The 12256-nt window shown below is 41.2% G+C and overlaps 1 protein-coding gene across 3 annotated transcripts in view; it reads left to right on the top strand.

The window, feature by feature from the left end:
• Positions 1-8858, top strand: part of DUSP22 (dual specificity phosphatase 22) — a 44859-nt gene extending 36001 nt beyond the window's left edge. For all 3 annotated transcript variants that reach the window (XM_075493934.1, XM_075493935.1, XM_075493936.1), the window contains 3 exons: positions 348-422; positions 1938-2109; positions 5013-8858. In XM_075493934.1, coding sequence (XP_075350049.1) covers positions 348-422; positions 1938-2109; positions 5013-5198 — 433 coding nt within the window. In that variant the 3' untranslated portion in view covers positions 5199-8858. The remainder of the gene's footprint in view (positions 1-347; positions 423-1937; positions 2110-5012) is intronic.
• Positions 8859-12256: the final 3398 nt, after the last annotated feature.

Consider the following 12256-nt stretch of genomic DNA (forward strand, 5'->3'; position numbering starts at 1 on the left):
ATCTGAGCGTACGCAAGGACATGCGAGGTCAAGTTACTAGTTTAAAGAGGAATAAAACACAAACTGAAATACACACTTGACAGTCATCAGAATACAGCGTTTGTTAATGTTTATCACACTGTAGTGCCTAAGATACCAGTTTCTTCTTCAGGCAGAGTGGAGAATAACTCTGCCAGTGAGTTTTGCGTTCCATTGGCAGACACTAACTTTTACCTTGTAAGACCTGTATTCAGTTCTAAATTCTAGAAACAACGTTAAGTGAGCTTTCGGATACATTTCTCTCTTTCTAAGTAGTGATTTTACTAAATAGAGCACTTTCTTTATTCCCCTTCTGCTTCTGTTTTCAGAGCAAGGCATTTCAGAGAGAGCATCAAATTTATCCATGAGTGCCGGCTTACAGGTGAAGGCTGCCTAGTTCATTGGTATGTATACCGCTTGCTAAAAAAAGTTCTTAATCTACCTTGATTTGGATGTTCATAATTTTAATGATAAGTTAGTGTTCATCTCCATTTTATAGCAAAATCCTCTTGGACTGAAATGCTCCTCTTATTTGAAGAGCTCCAAAAGACTTGCAAATGCTATTAAAGCCTCGTGGTAGGACTTGTGTTGCCCACTGGGGTGGGCAGCTGCCTGGAGACAAAAGGAGCCCAAGAAATTCTTCTTGAGCTTCTCTTCTTATCAAACCTTCTTGTAGGATTGATTTGCCTAGAGTTGCATTATTTATTTCCCATTATTTTAATCACTGTATTTCTAAATGTGATTTCCATAATCCTAATAATTTGATTAGTTTCCATAACAGCTTTTTTGGTGACTTCAGAGTTGTTAAAAAAAATTCCTCTGAACAGAAATTGATTTTTTCTTTTTTTTTTTTTTTCTTTAAACTGCTGAAGCATTCAAATGTTGCGTTTGTTAATAGCAAGTCTCTGATTGGAGAGATGCTCCTGGGACTGTAGAGAATAGAAAAGGAAATCCCACCCTGGGTTTTTTCTTGCACTCCGCTATTGGTTGTTGTCTTTGTGCTGTATGTCCAAGTGACATATCTGAGTCTATATCTGGAATCAGAGTCATCTCGCGATTTGAACGCTGGACTTGTACACAGGCCCTGAGCATAAATCCTCAGTTTGCTACTGACTCATGATAGGACTGTGTACAAGTCATTTGGTCAGTCTCCATGTATGTAAAACAGGGATAATTAGTCTGAATTCTGATAGAACTTTGAAAAACATATATTTAAATTTGTGAAGCATTTCAAAAACATAAAATGTTCTCAAAATGCCAAGTGAAAGAGTCTGGTACAAGTGTAACTCAAACATGTTCTTTATGCTCACAATAGTAATAGTTGGGAGGTTTTTTTGTCCAGTGCTCTCAAAACAGTAGTAGTGAATGAGTCTTACTTTATCCCAGCATTTCATGTGGGGAAACTGGAGTCCTGAGAGTTGAAGTTGCACAGCGTATGGATAGCAGAAAGACGAAAAGAACTCAAGCAACCAGTCATACGTACTTTAACAGTTCAGTTAAAGTTCATTTTGGCCCCATGAAATTGAAGCCTGTATTCATGGTGGAGGGGGAACGGTCTTATTTCACTGCTCTGATCTATATAAGCAGAAGAAAGTGGGTGACATTTCTAGCTTATTAAAAACCAAATCTAACTTAGAATGTGTGCTCTGTCCCCTGTTTTGTGAAGACTTAATACTTATTTCTTTCTTTGCAGTCTCATATGAATTACCACTCGGAACCTACTTTCTTGATCTTGTCATAGATTTGTTCTGATACATTTGAAAAAGCAGCACCAAAACCCTTTAACTCAAATATTGTAATAATTCTTCCTCATGGCGAGCAACTCGGCAGTCTGCTGTGATGTTGGGAAGTGATGCTTTTAACTGTGATAGATGAAGTACAGTACTACTTCAATTTATTGCACCTCCTTTTTCATGCAGCCTTGCAGGTGTCTCCAGGAGTGTAACATTGGTGGTTGCCTACATCATGACCATCACAGACTTTGGCTGGGAAGATGCACTGTCTGTTGTCCGCGCAGCGAGATCCTGTGCCAATCCTAACATGGGCTTCCAGAGGCAGCTACAGGACTTTGAAAAACATGATGTTGATCAGGTAAATGAGCAACAATCAAATGGGCTGTGAAACACTACCCCAAGTCAGATCATGGGCTACTTCTCATTATTTTGTGGCCTGGGTGGTTTATCTGACTCCGTGGTTTTGCTTTGAGGGAGTGGCATCTTGGCCAAGCCTGCTGCACTGGGGAGGTGCGGATAGAACTGAAGGTATCAGGGAATGCTGGATGGGAGAAGAGCACAACATCTAAACACCTCATGCCCAGCTGTGCTCTCAATCCAGTGATTGCTTCAAGTGTGCTAAGACACAATACAAGACTGACACCTTTAGAGGGGTGAAAACTAAAGAGGGAGTTGCTCAGAATGCAGCAGAAAGACCAACCTATAAGTACCAGTTGCATAAAAATAGTGGGTTTCCCCCCACTATTCATTTGGAATAGTAAGCAGGAAAGAAATCATAATCAGACATCTTTGCTATCCAGGAGTTAACCTAGGTTCTCATTATGACTTATGTGTCGTGTTCCCCCCACTTCTGTGACTGAGACTTAATACATTTTCTGATGTGTAGAACAGTCTCAAATCTGATCCTTTTTTTTCTTAGCCTTTGAAGGCTTTGTAGGACTAGGAGAATTGAGAGAACAGTAAGACTGCAAAGTGGTTTTCATAAAACAAAAATTAGTTTCTTACCCTTAAAAAGAACCATCCCACGCAAAAGACCTGCTCCCCGTGGGTGATCGGTGACTTCCACTTATGTTAACAAGCTACTCTGGCCATCCCCTCCGTTTTCCATTGCTCAGCATGTTGCTGTTCTCTGGGCTTTTGTGCCTATTGTGCTTATTAAAAATCAACAACAACAGAGGCAAACCAAAATCAGAAAGCAAAATACATGAGGCAAAGGATGTTGGTGTGTTTTTTATTCCATCCCTGTCATTCTGCTGCAGAAAGCTCAGAGTTTAGAAATTACCATTTGTTTTGCATGATACAGTTTGCAACTGTAAATATTTGCGTTTTTTTAATATTTAACTGAATGTTTCCTGGATCGTTTGGAACTGGTGTAAATGGTAGAGTAACAGATTTTTAAGACACAAAAGTCAGAGGGGGACTTTCCAGACTTGTCTCCTTCCTCCCTTACAGTCATTTCTACTCTAATTGGTCTGGGCTAACAGCAATGACAATTAAGGCTATATGCAAATAGCCTGATAAAGACAGTAACGTCTCTCTTTTTTCATCCACCATGGACGACACATTCTGCCTTTTTTCACTGAGGGGGAGGCAGTAGGTTGCAAAAAGAAATATCCACCTGTAGTCACTGGCTGGGCTGTAGTTTCCTACTGTCTCTTAACAGCAACCACATCCTTAGCAGGTGTCTGTTTACACACCTGATTTCAGTGGAATGATGCCATCTGCCAAGGGTGTGAACTTTTTTCTGATTTCAACAGCATGAGTGTTTTGCTGTGCCACTATAGGGTGGTATCCTGTGGGGTTTCTGGAATGGGGTCCTTTAGACCTTGGTCTTACAGGAAGGGGTTTAGTCACTAAGGTCATAACATGGTTTGCACCAATTCCAAACTTCCCACCAGGACACACATGGTAGCCTGAGGCTTCAGATTTGACTCTGGACCTTACGATCTTTTAGGAATGGGAGGGAGTAACTATGTTGAGGTCTTGCCTCTCAACGTCCTAGTAAATGGTCTTATGGATAAAGCTGTCCATGAGCTCCAAACAGGACAAAGCCATGGAAGTTAAGGCTTCAAAAATGATCGCAGGAATATTATCCCCATTGGGACACAACAGTTTGGGTCTGTGTCTACTTGCTGCTTCTGCAGAGAAGACCAACAAGATTGTCAGGAATGACTAAGTGGACTCAAATTCTTCAACTGACAAAGAAATGACAGAGAAGGATGTGATAAAGGTCTATAAAGTTGAGTGGAATAGAGAAAGTGAACAGGTGTGATTTCCACTCCTCCCTGTAATGTGAGAGGGAGCTATCAATTGGCAGGTCCCAATCAAGAAAAAGGAGGGTTTTTTTTATACAGTATGTATTTATGGAACTTGTTGGCATCCAGATACCTTGTGGTAAAAATTTGTGGATTCAGAAGGTGATCCCATGGCAGAAAAATTAATTTGTTGCTATCAAACACAAAGATACTGCCTCAGCTTCTGAAAGTACCTGAGCTGAAAATTGCTGGAAGCTGAGGAAATGAGCAGGGAAAAGGTCCCAGCATTATTGCTCTGCCATTGCCTGATTCTTTCCTCTGTGTTTACATCCGACTAGTCTCATACTAGGACACAGAGCTGGATTGACCTTCAACTGGATCTGGTACATCTGTTACCAGGTACCATATTCAGTCATTCGTGTCAGCAACATATAGGGTCCTATTCTATAGCTTTTAAAGCTCCTGGTCTTTTTCTTCCTAGAAGATACCTTTCCTGATATCTACAGTACTCTTTTTTTTTTTTTTTTTTTTTTTTTTTTTTTACTACTGGTGTTTGTGGGCTCAGGATGAAAAACCCATATGAGTGGTTCACTTTCTGATCTTCAACCTTCTTGCGGCCTGTTGTGACTTGGGCAAGTTGGCTGATCATATTAGCTTCCACGCTTATTAATCACATTGTGTATGCAACAGAAGGAGGGTGCTTTTAAGTCCAAGACATCCTTGCCTGGTGGGTGTTCCTTACTCCATATTACTCCAGTCAGCCAAACTGTTATGCAAGTCTGGCATTTTAGGGGATGTAAGGGATCTCGGTGATTTCAAATGTGTGTTCCTGTGCGTATGTATTCTGTGCTGCTATTGAAGGACATGCAATATTTCGAGTGCTTTTCTTTAAACTACTTGTGTTCTTAAAGGCTCTTGAAATTCCGTAGGACAGGAGGGAGTATTACTTGTGCATCAGTCTTGTTATTGTTTCATCATATTATATATGTACGTTCAATTTCTGCAGTTCAGGCAGTGGCTGAAAGAAGAATATGGGGAAAACTCTTCTCAGGATCTGCAAGAAGCCAAAAATCTTCTGAGCAAATATAAAGAGCAGGCAGAGTTGCAGCAGACTACTGGAGGAAGACAGTGGAATAACAACTTCTCCTCTGTGCCATCTCTCTCATACAGCAACTACACAACAGAGACCTAATTGTAGGAGGTTGATTTTTTTTTTTCTTTCTACCTTTGAAAAACATCTTGCCATAATTTTCATCCCATCTTCAAGACTCTCAGCAGTAATCATGCAAACAGTTGATTTGTAGAAAGCTTCTTGATGAAAATACTACATTATGTGTGTGTGTATGAGTGTGTTTCACACAGTTTTATAATTTGGGCAGGATCAAGTGTTCTGTATGCCCAGGACATGGTCCACTTACTGTGGCTGAGCCAGTTTGTCAGCCAGCCACAGCTATTATCCCCTTATGCCCACATTGCCTGGCATTTGCTGTGAGGTTAGCTCAACTCCTTCCATTGTAGGCTAGCAAAGGGCTCTGAGAGATGAAGTCTGGTGATTCAAGCTGTGGCAGTTTGACATCTCTGCACTATTAATGTGGCAAAGATGTTATTGCACCTGAAGAAGGGAACTCAAGTCTGTGTCTCTGCTCCTGTTCACAGTCCATTGGCAAGTAATACCGTGGAGGTGGCCTTGAACTTGAATGCTAGGCTGCAAACTGGAGCAGGTGAGATACGGGTACACGTACCTCTCTACCAACAGTAGCATCTAGGAGAGAAGTGGGACAGACAGCTCTGAGTAATAATATCTTCAACTGCCACAGTTGTACTTGCTTCAGTGCACGTGAGACAGAGCTGTCGGTAGAACTGCCGCAGACCAAGAGCACCGAGACTGTTACCACAGCTCAGCTGATGTGCAGTGATTTAAGCCGTGGTCCCTGATTGTGCATCTGGTCTCCCAACATAAGCTTCTCTGGAGAGTAGTTTATCAGGTCTCCAGTGCCACTGAACTTCATTCCCCGCGGAACATGTGCCTCTTCAACACACGCCCCTGCGCACATGATAACGTGTCTCCAAAGAGTGGGCTTGGTGTGAGTGCGAGCACCTGTTTCTTTGCTTGTGCTGTGGTTTGCTCTTTGACTTCAGCTACCTCAAAAATGCTGTCCTTGTCATTGTGGTTGTAAATGCAACCTTGAAAATTGCCTTGTGTAATCTTAATCTGACACTGAGTGAAGTAAGTGGGTACGTGTGTGTGCGAGAGCGTGCGTGTGCATGTATATTTCACAAATGTCTGTATTTGAGAAGTTTATTGTTTTCTTTTAAAATTGCCCGTATTTCTCCCTGGTTTAAAAATTGAGTTGTTTGAATTCAACTTTCTGCCATTTTAAAACCACTATATATTTCGCTGTGATCAGATTTGTAGGAATGCATTTGTAAAATACATTTTAAACTAGGTTAAAATTAGGGGGCATACTCTGCTCTTGGTAACATTGTGTGTTTCTGGAATGGAGCCATTGCCTGACCTACGTGTATTCTAAGAGTGTAACTTCGAATATGTCACTGGAATGCTGGGCAGTGTATTGATTTCTGATGGTGTAATGGGGGGTGGCACTGATGCCAAGATCATGATTTCTTGTCTTTGACTACACGTAGCAGAGGATGGAAGGCCTATTTTTCTTGAAGGTTCCAGAAAATAAAAAAATACCTTCCAAACAGCTTGAGTAGAAAAACAAAACCAAACCCCTCATTTCTTTAAAATGTGGTGTGTATCATGCTAAAAGCTGAGCACTGAGCGAGAAGCAGTCAGCATACTAAATAGACTGTTGTCTCTTTCAATTTCTTTGGTGCCCTGACCTCCCAACCCTTCATGAGATTCCTCTTCATGTGATTTCCTGCTTGCTTTGGGTGGCAGTGAATTCTTTGGATGGGAGCAAGGCTTTTGGGGTCAAGTAAGCTCTGGCTGTTAAATATCTGTTGTTAAGTATCTTCAAAAAATATATGTTATGGCTCGTGAAATATGGATCTTGCGTATCAATAATTGCCAAAAAGGAAAAAAGGGAATGGGGTGGAACTGGCCTGACCGTTTCATCTGAGTCCAAGCCTGCATCAGGGTTCTCATTGCACTAAGTGCTTTAAGTGTACTGAACACAGCGAGAGCAGGATGATCGCATCTGTGTTGTAGTAAGGGACGCCGTTGGTTTTGGGAAAGGTGCTGGAATTGACTTTGTTTTCAAGCTTGTAACTAAATGAGCCACTACCTATTTGGTATATCCAGCAACTGCTCTGTGTTTGCCTGGTAAGAGAAGCATTTAGCTGCTCTTGAAGATGTTGATCTGCAAATAATTGGCTGTTTAGGAATGCCACATTGTGGCAGTGCCCACATTGGCAGTCCCCTCTGTGCTCTGGGGGCGGGTGTGGGAACTGGAAAGCGCTTTCCTCGGTAACAGGGTCTGACACGTATTCAGGATGCTGGTCCGTTTGTTCAGCCCTCTACTCATAATAGGATACGTAGTGCAACCTCAGCCCATCCCCAAAGGGCAGCTTTGTCAGAAGCATTCTGCCTATGCTCTTGCAGGTATCCAGTCAGTCCATGCTGTAGCTGACTGCCAACACTATGTATCCCATAACACTTTTGGCACTCTCGTCCTTGCGGTAGTAACCCTGTGAGTGCTGGTAAGTTGGCAATTCTTTTTCTGTTCTGATAAATACAAGGCAGAATGGGAGACACCTGTTAATGTTCGTGTGTCCAAGATTATTCTGCACTGGATTTTTTTAATAGTTTGGTTATCCCCAAAGAGTCACTCCCGCAAACAGGGCTTTTTAGAACTGAACTTGGCTTTAGGGCCATATAGCCACATCAATGTGCATTATGCTGCCGCTCGAAAGCAGATACAGGGTAAAGCAGGAAGACGGAGGGAGTGCCATATTGTCAGCAAGTGGGAGTGCTTCTCTCTTTTTAAAAGACAGAAGAGGTATTTTCTGTAGTCTCTTGCTTCTACATCTTGTTTAGTGGTCTGTATGTATTGCACACTGCATTTAAGAGTGGTAAAAGAGCAACAGCAGTCTAAGAAAACTTCAATCTGGTTTATCCATGTAGAGAGCAGAATGGTAGTTTACTCCTTTATTACCACAAGGTGCAGAAGAGAGTAGCTACAGTTCTCACCTTTGGCCTTTTAGAAAGGGAGAGGAGCTAACATAGATGAGAATGTGACATGATTTGTCTTCCAGCCAGCCTTTCAGTGGCAGTTTGTAGGACTTTCCAGTTACCTGGAACATGACTAGACCCCAGTCCGCCTCTTAGTGGTTGGCCTTCCTAGCGTAGATGATGCATTCAGTTATTTTGTTTCTGTACTTCAAAACACTGTCCTCATTTTGATGTTCACTGGAAAATGTATAAAGTTTATAACACCTTATTGGATATCCAGATTTGAAACGTACGATCGATTTTTTGGGGGGCTAAACTTGATATCCATGTGTGATTATAAGCATATGTTTAGTGTTATACAAAGTAGGTAATGGGTAAATGCATTAGTATTTATTACCCTGATTTTTAACCTGGAAAGAGTTGCTTCCTTACGTTTTGTGGTTGAGTGGGAAGATATGGCAAATCATATCTCTGTTTTTTAAAAAGGACAGTAATAACATTGGTTGCTATAATGGCCACTGCCTATAAAGAAGTCAGTGAAAAATTATAGTAATTACTTCAGCTAGTTTAAAACCTCTAAACCTGGTAAGCTTCTTGATTCTCTGTCTTCCTCTTCCTGGGCATCTTAGTGAAGCCTTGATTGCTTTTTCCAAATGTTTGTATTTAATATGTTCTACAATTTTTTTATAAATAAAAGTAAATGTTAACATCTGATCTGCTTGTGTGTTTCTTGAAATAAATAATAGTCTCTGGAAGGTTTCTACTCACCGTTTGTATCCCTGCAGGTACAGTAAGAGTACAAGACAAACTCATTTTGGTGTTTAGATTACTGTTTTCTCCTGCACTCAGAATTCCTGAGACTTCCCCTCTCTTCACCAAGTTCTTCCAGGTGAGTTCAAGAATCTGCAGCACAAGCATCTCTTGATAGTAGTCGCACAAGAGGATGTAGCATGTTGCTCTCTTACTTATTGTTGCTGGCCCGTCATTGCAACAGGGTATGTGGTGAATCCAAATTTTTTATTCTTTTGAAATACCTACTTTTCCATAGGCACTGGTTTAGGGCTTAATTAGCTGTAAAACTTAGCTGGTTTACAGACTGCCAAGACTCAAGGCTCTTGGTAGTGGTTTGTCAGAGGAAGCTGATGTAAGTGGCAGATGATGATTCTCAGGGAAAACAAAATTTTAAAACTTACAGTGTAAGGGGTGGGGGGAAAAGCCCCATTTAAATTCCCACACTGAATTTCTAGTTTGACACTACCACTGCTAAGAGGGTAATTCTGGTATTCGAACAATCAAAAAAAAAAAAAAACCAAACCCCAAAAGCAAAAAACCCATGACCCTGAAAGTATAATCAGCCATGTCTAAGTAGCCAGATCTCGTGGCCGCTTTAGTTGCTGAAGGCTGAACTGTGTTCTTGCAGTGGGACTCATGAAGGCAAAGTTAGATGCTCAGGCACAACGGGTTTTGGGTCCTTTCTTTTTTGCCTTCTCCTCCCTTTCCCAGCACTTGTTAGTTTATAGACTGCTGGGAATGTGTGGATGTTTCCTAAGGGATCTCAGGGGTTCAACTAAATAACATCCTCCACTAGAATGAAGTTAATGTGTCTGTAGATAGCTTTGGATGTGCTGGATGCACCTTGTTCGTATTTCAGTTCAGTGTAAGTGGGATGGCTGTGATTTTATTAACGTGTGTTTCAGTCCTCTTCCTACCTTTCTGTGAAAAGACTTTAAATTCAGTGGAGCCTGCTATGTGGAGCTTGAATGAGTAATTACCTCCTTTCTTCTGTCTGTTATCCATAGCAATGTCTTAGATGTATGTGCTATAGCACTGATGAGAGAGAAAACATGTTTAAAATATAAACCCTTGTGAATTAGGAAAATCTCTTAAGTTTTAGGGGAGGCTTCCCCCTACCCCCAAAGGAAAACAGCAGTTTCCAAATGAAAAATGCACTGCTGCTTTGTCTTCCTTTTGACCACTGAGCACCTCTCAAGGGCAATTTTTATCCAAATCCCATGTAAAAATTGTGCTGCAACCATGGTGCCATACTACTGTTCCCAACTGTGTATCTCGTTTCATTCAATGTTATATGTAACTGCCGTGAGTTCTAGAAAATGGCAGTTCTGATTTGATTCATGTAGTCCTGTCCCACCATGCGGTAAACTGAGGGAACTAGAGGGCAAACCCGTATGTCCTTAGCTGTGCTCATAACCTCATAAGGAGTTCGGGCTTTGCCAGCAAATTACAAGTCTCCTTCCGCCTGCTCAAGAAGATTGTACTGGCGGAGGAAAAATGATGATGGCCTCTAGAAAATATTAGACAGCACGAGAAAGATGATCTTGCACTCTACAGTGTTTCTGTAGAAACCCCTGGAGACACAAAGCGTGCGACAGAAACAGCTATTTTCACACTTCGCTCTCAGCAGAGCTTTAAATGTGGCTCTCGTTTTCCATGTGCCCCAGCTCCTCCTGTGTGTTTAACTATTTCATTGCTACATTTAGCTGCTGTCCAGTATTGCTCTTCTGCCCTCACCCAGGGAACAAATTCTTCTTCATACATATTCGAACGTGTGCTTTGCTCTAGTGAACTATGCAAACTGCAGTTTACCAAAAGTGAGTAGCTTGTGAGTAACAAGATGACTTCTGTAGTTTCCAGGTAGTTTCTAGTGTAATTATTAGGAGTAGGCATCTAATGAAGTGTGAGCAGGAGGTGTCTTTTTGCCACTGAACTACTGCATAGCTCAGTCCTTGTAGGAGACTCAGTTCTGCTTGTGTGAGCCAAACATGTCTGCACTAAACTGGGACTAAAATTCATTTGCAAGCAGTCTCAAAAAATGGGATTTTCAGCCAGAACCTGCACCCAGTTTCCATTTTAGTTTAGGCAATTATGAATGTGCAGGTTTGTACTCTTCATTATTCATTGAACTATGAATAGAGAGATCAGAACCAAGACATCCAAGCTACTTGAAGTACAAAGTGTTTTTAAGTTGTTCGCTCGCTTGGTCATCTGTTCACACAGGCGTTAGCAAAGTACAGCTTTAGATCTGGGTAGATGCATTTACAAATGGACCCTTTGAAAGTCTTGAGTTCTGATTCCCCTTCTTCCCTTCTTTCTCTGAAAGCAAGTGAGTTTTTTAATTTGTCAGCTACAGGGGATGGGATTTTTGTTACAATTTCTTGAATCTTCCCTTCCTCCCCTCCTTTTCCCTTCTTTTTGTGTGTGATTTTTTTTTTTTTTTTTGGTTTAAATAACTGGTGTTTATCCCAGAGCTCTTGAGTCGGGATAAGTGAGTACCAATGTGTGACTTGCAAACAATTTATTTCCTGTAAATGTGTATTAATTAAAAAAGCTTATGTTATAAGGTTGCTGATTTAATTGTTTGTGTTAACAAATGCAATTCTGCTGTTTGTGCATCTGTCCTGTTGTGGTGGTAGTGGTTATTTGCCAAGCCTGCCATGAGTTCTGTGGATGTTGTCATCTTCCGTGGCAGTCTGGCTCCTGTACAGCACTGAATGTTTTGGAAAAGTAACACTGGTCCGTGACAGTGTTGAACCTGACATTTGAAAAATTAAAAAGGGATATTTAACTTTTATTGGTATGCTGAAAAGCAATGTTCATTGGTGGACCAGCATCCTATGCAGGTTACTGATTACAAACAGTATTTTGCTTGATTCTCTCTATTCCTTGCTTTTTAAGGCAAGGTGGGACTCTGTTGGAAGTTTGTAAGTAGGGGAAAACTCTGCCCTGTGTTTAGAGAAAGTGTGTTGAAGATGTCAGAATTACGGCTATGTTTATGCATGCTCACTGCATATTTTCCCAAGGATTGCATTTTGGAAGTCTTTGCAAGTAAGTCTGCAGCATGTAACTTTCCCAGCAAAACTACATATGTAATCCCTGAATGTCTCAAAAGAAGAAGAAAAAAGAAAAAAACCCCAGCACCCAAAAAACAAACAAAAAACCCCCACCCTGATAGGTATGGAAGCTTTGGTCAAATCCTCAGATTTCAGACATGAGATTCTTCATTCTTAGGTAACTTACTTACTGGCTAATGTCTGGTTTGCAGTGAGGTTCTTATCGGACCTGATAAAGTTCTCCATTCCTCTGGAAGGTAGGGT

The sequence above is a fragment of the Mycteria americana genome, chromosome 2, assembly GCF_035582795.1.
Source record: "Mycteria americana isolate JAX WOST 10 ecotype Jacksonville Zoo and Gardens chromosome 2, USCA_MyAme_1.0, whole genome shotgun sequence".
Taxonomy (NCBI): domain Eukaryota; kingdom Metazoa; phylum Chordata; class Aves; order Ciconiiformes; family Ciconiidae; genus Mycteria; species Mycteria americana.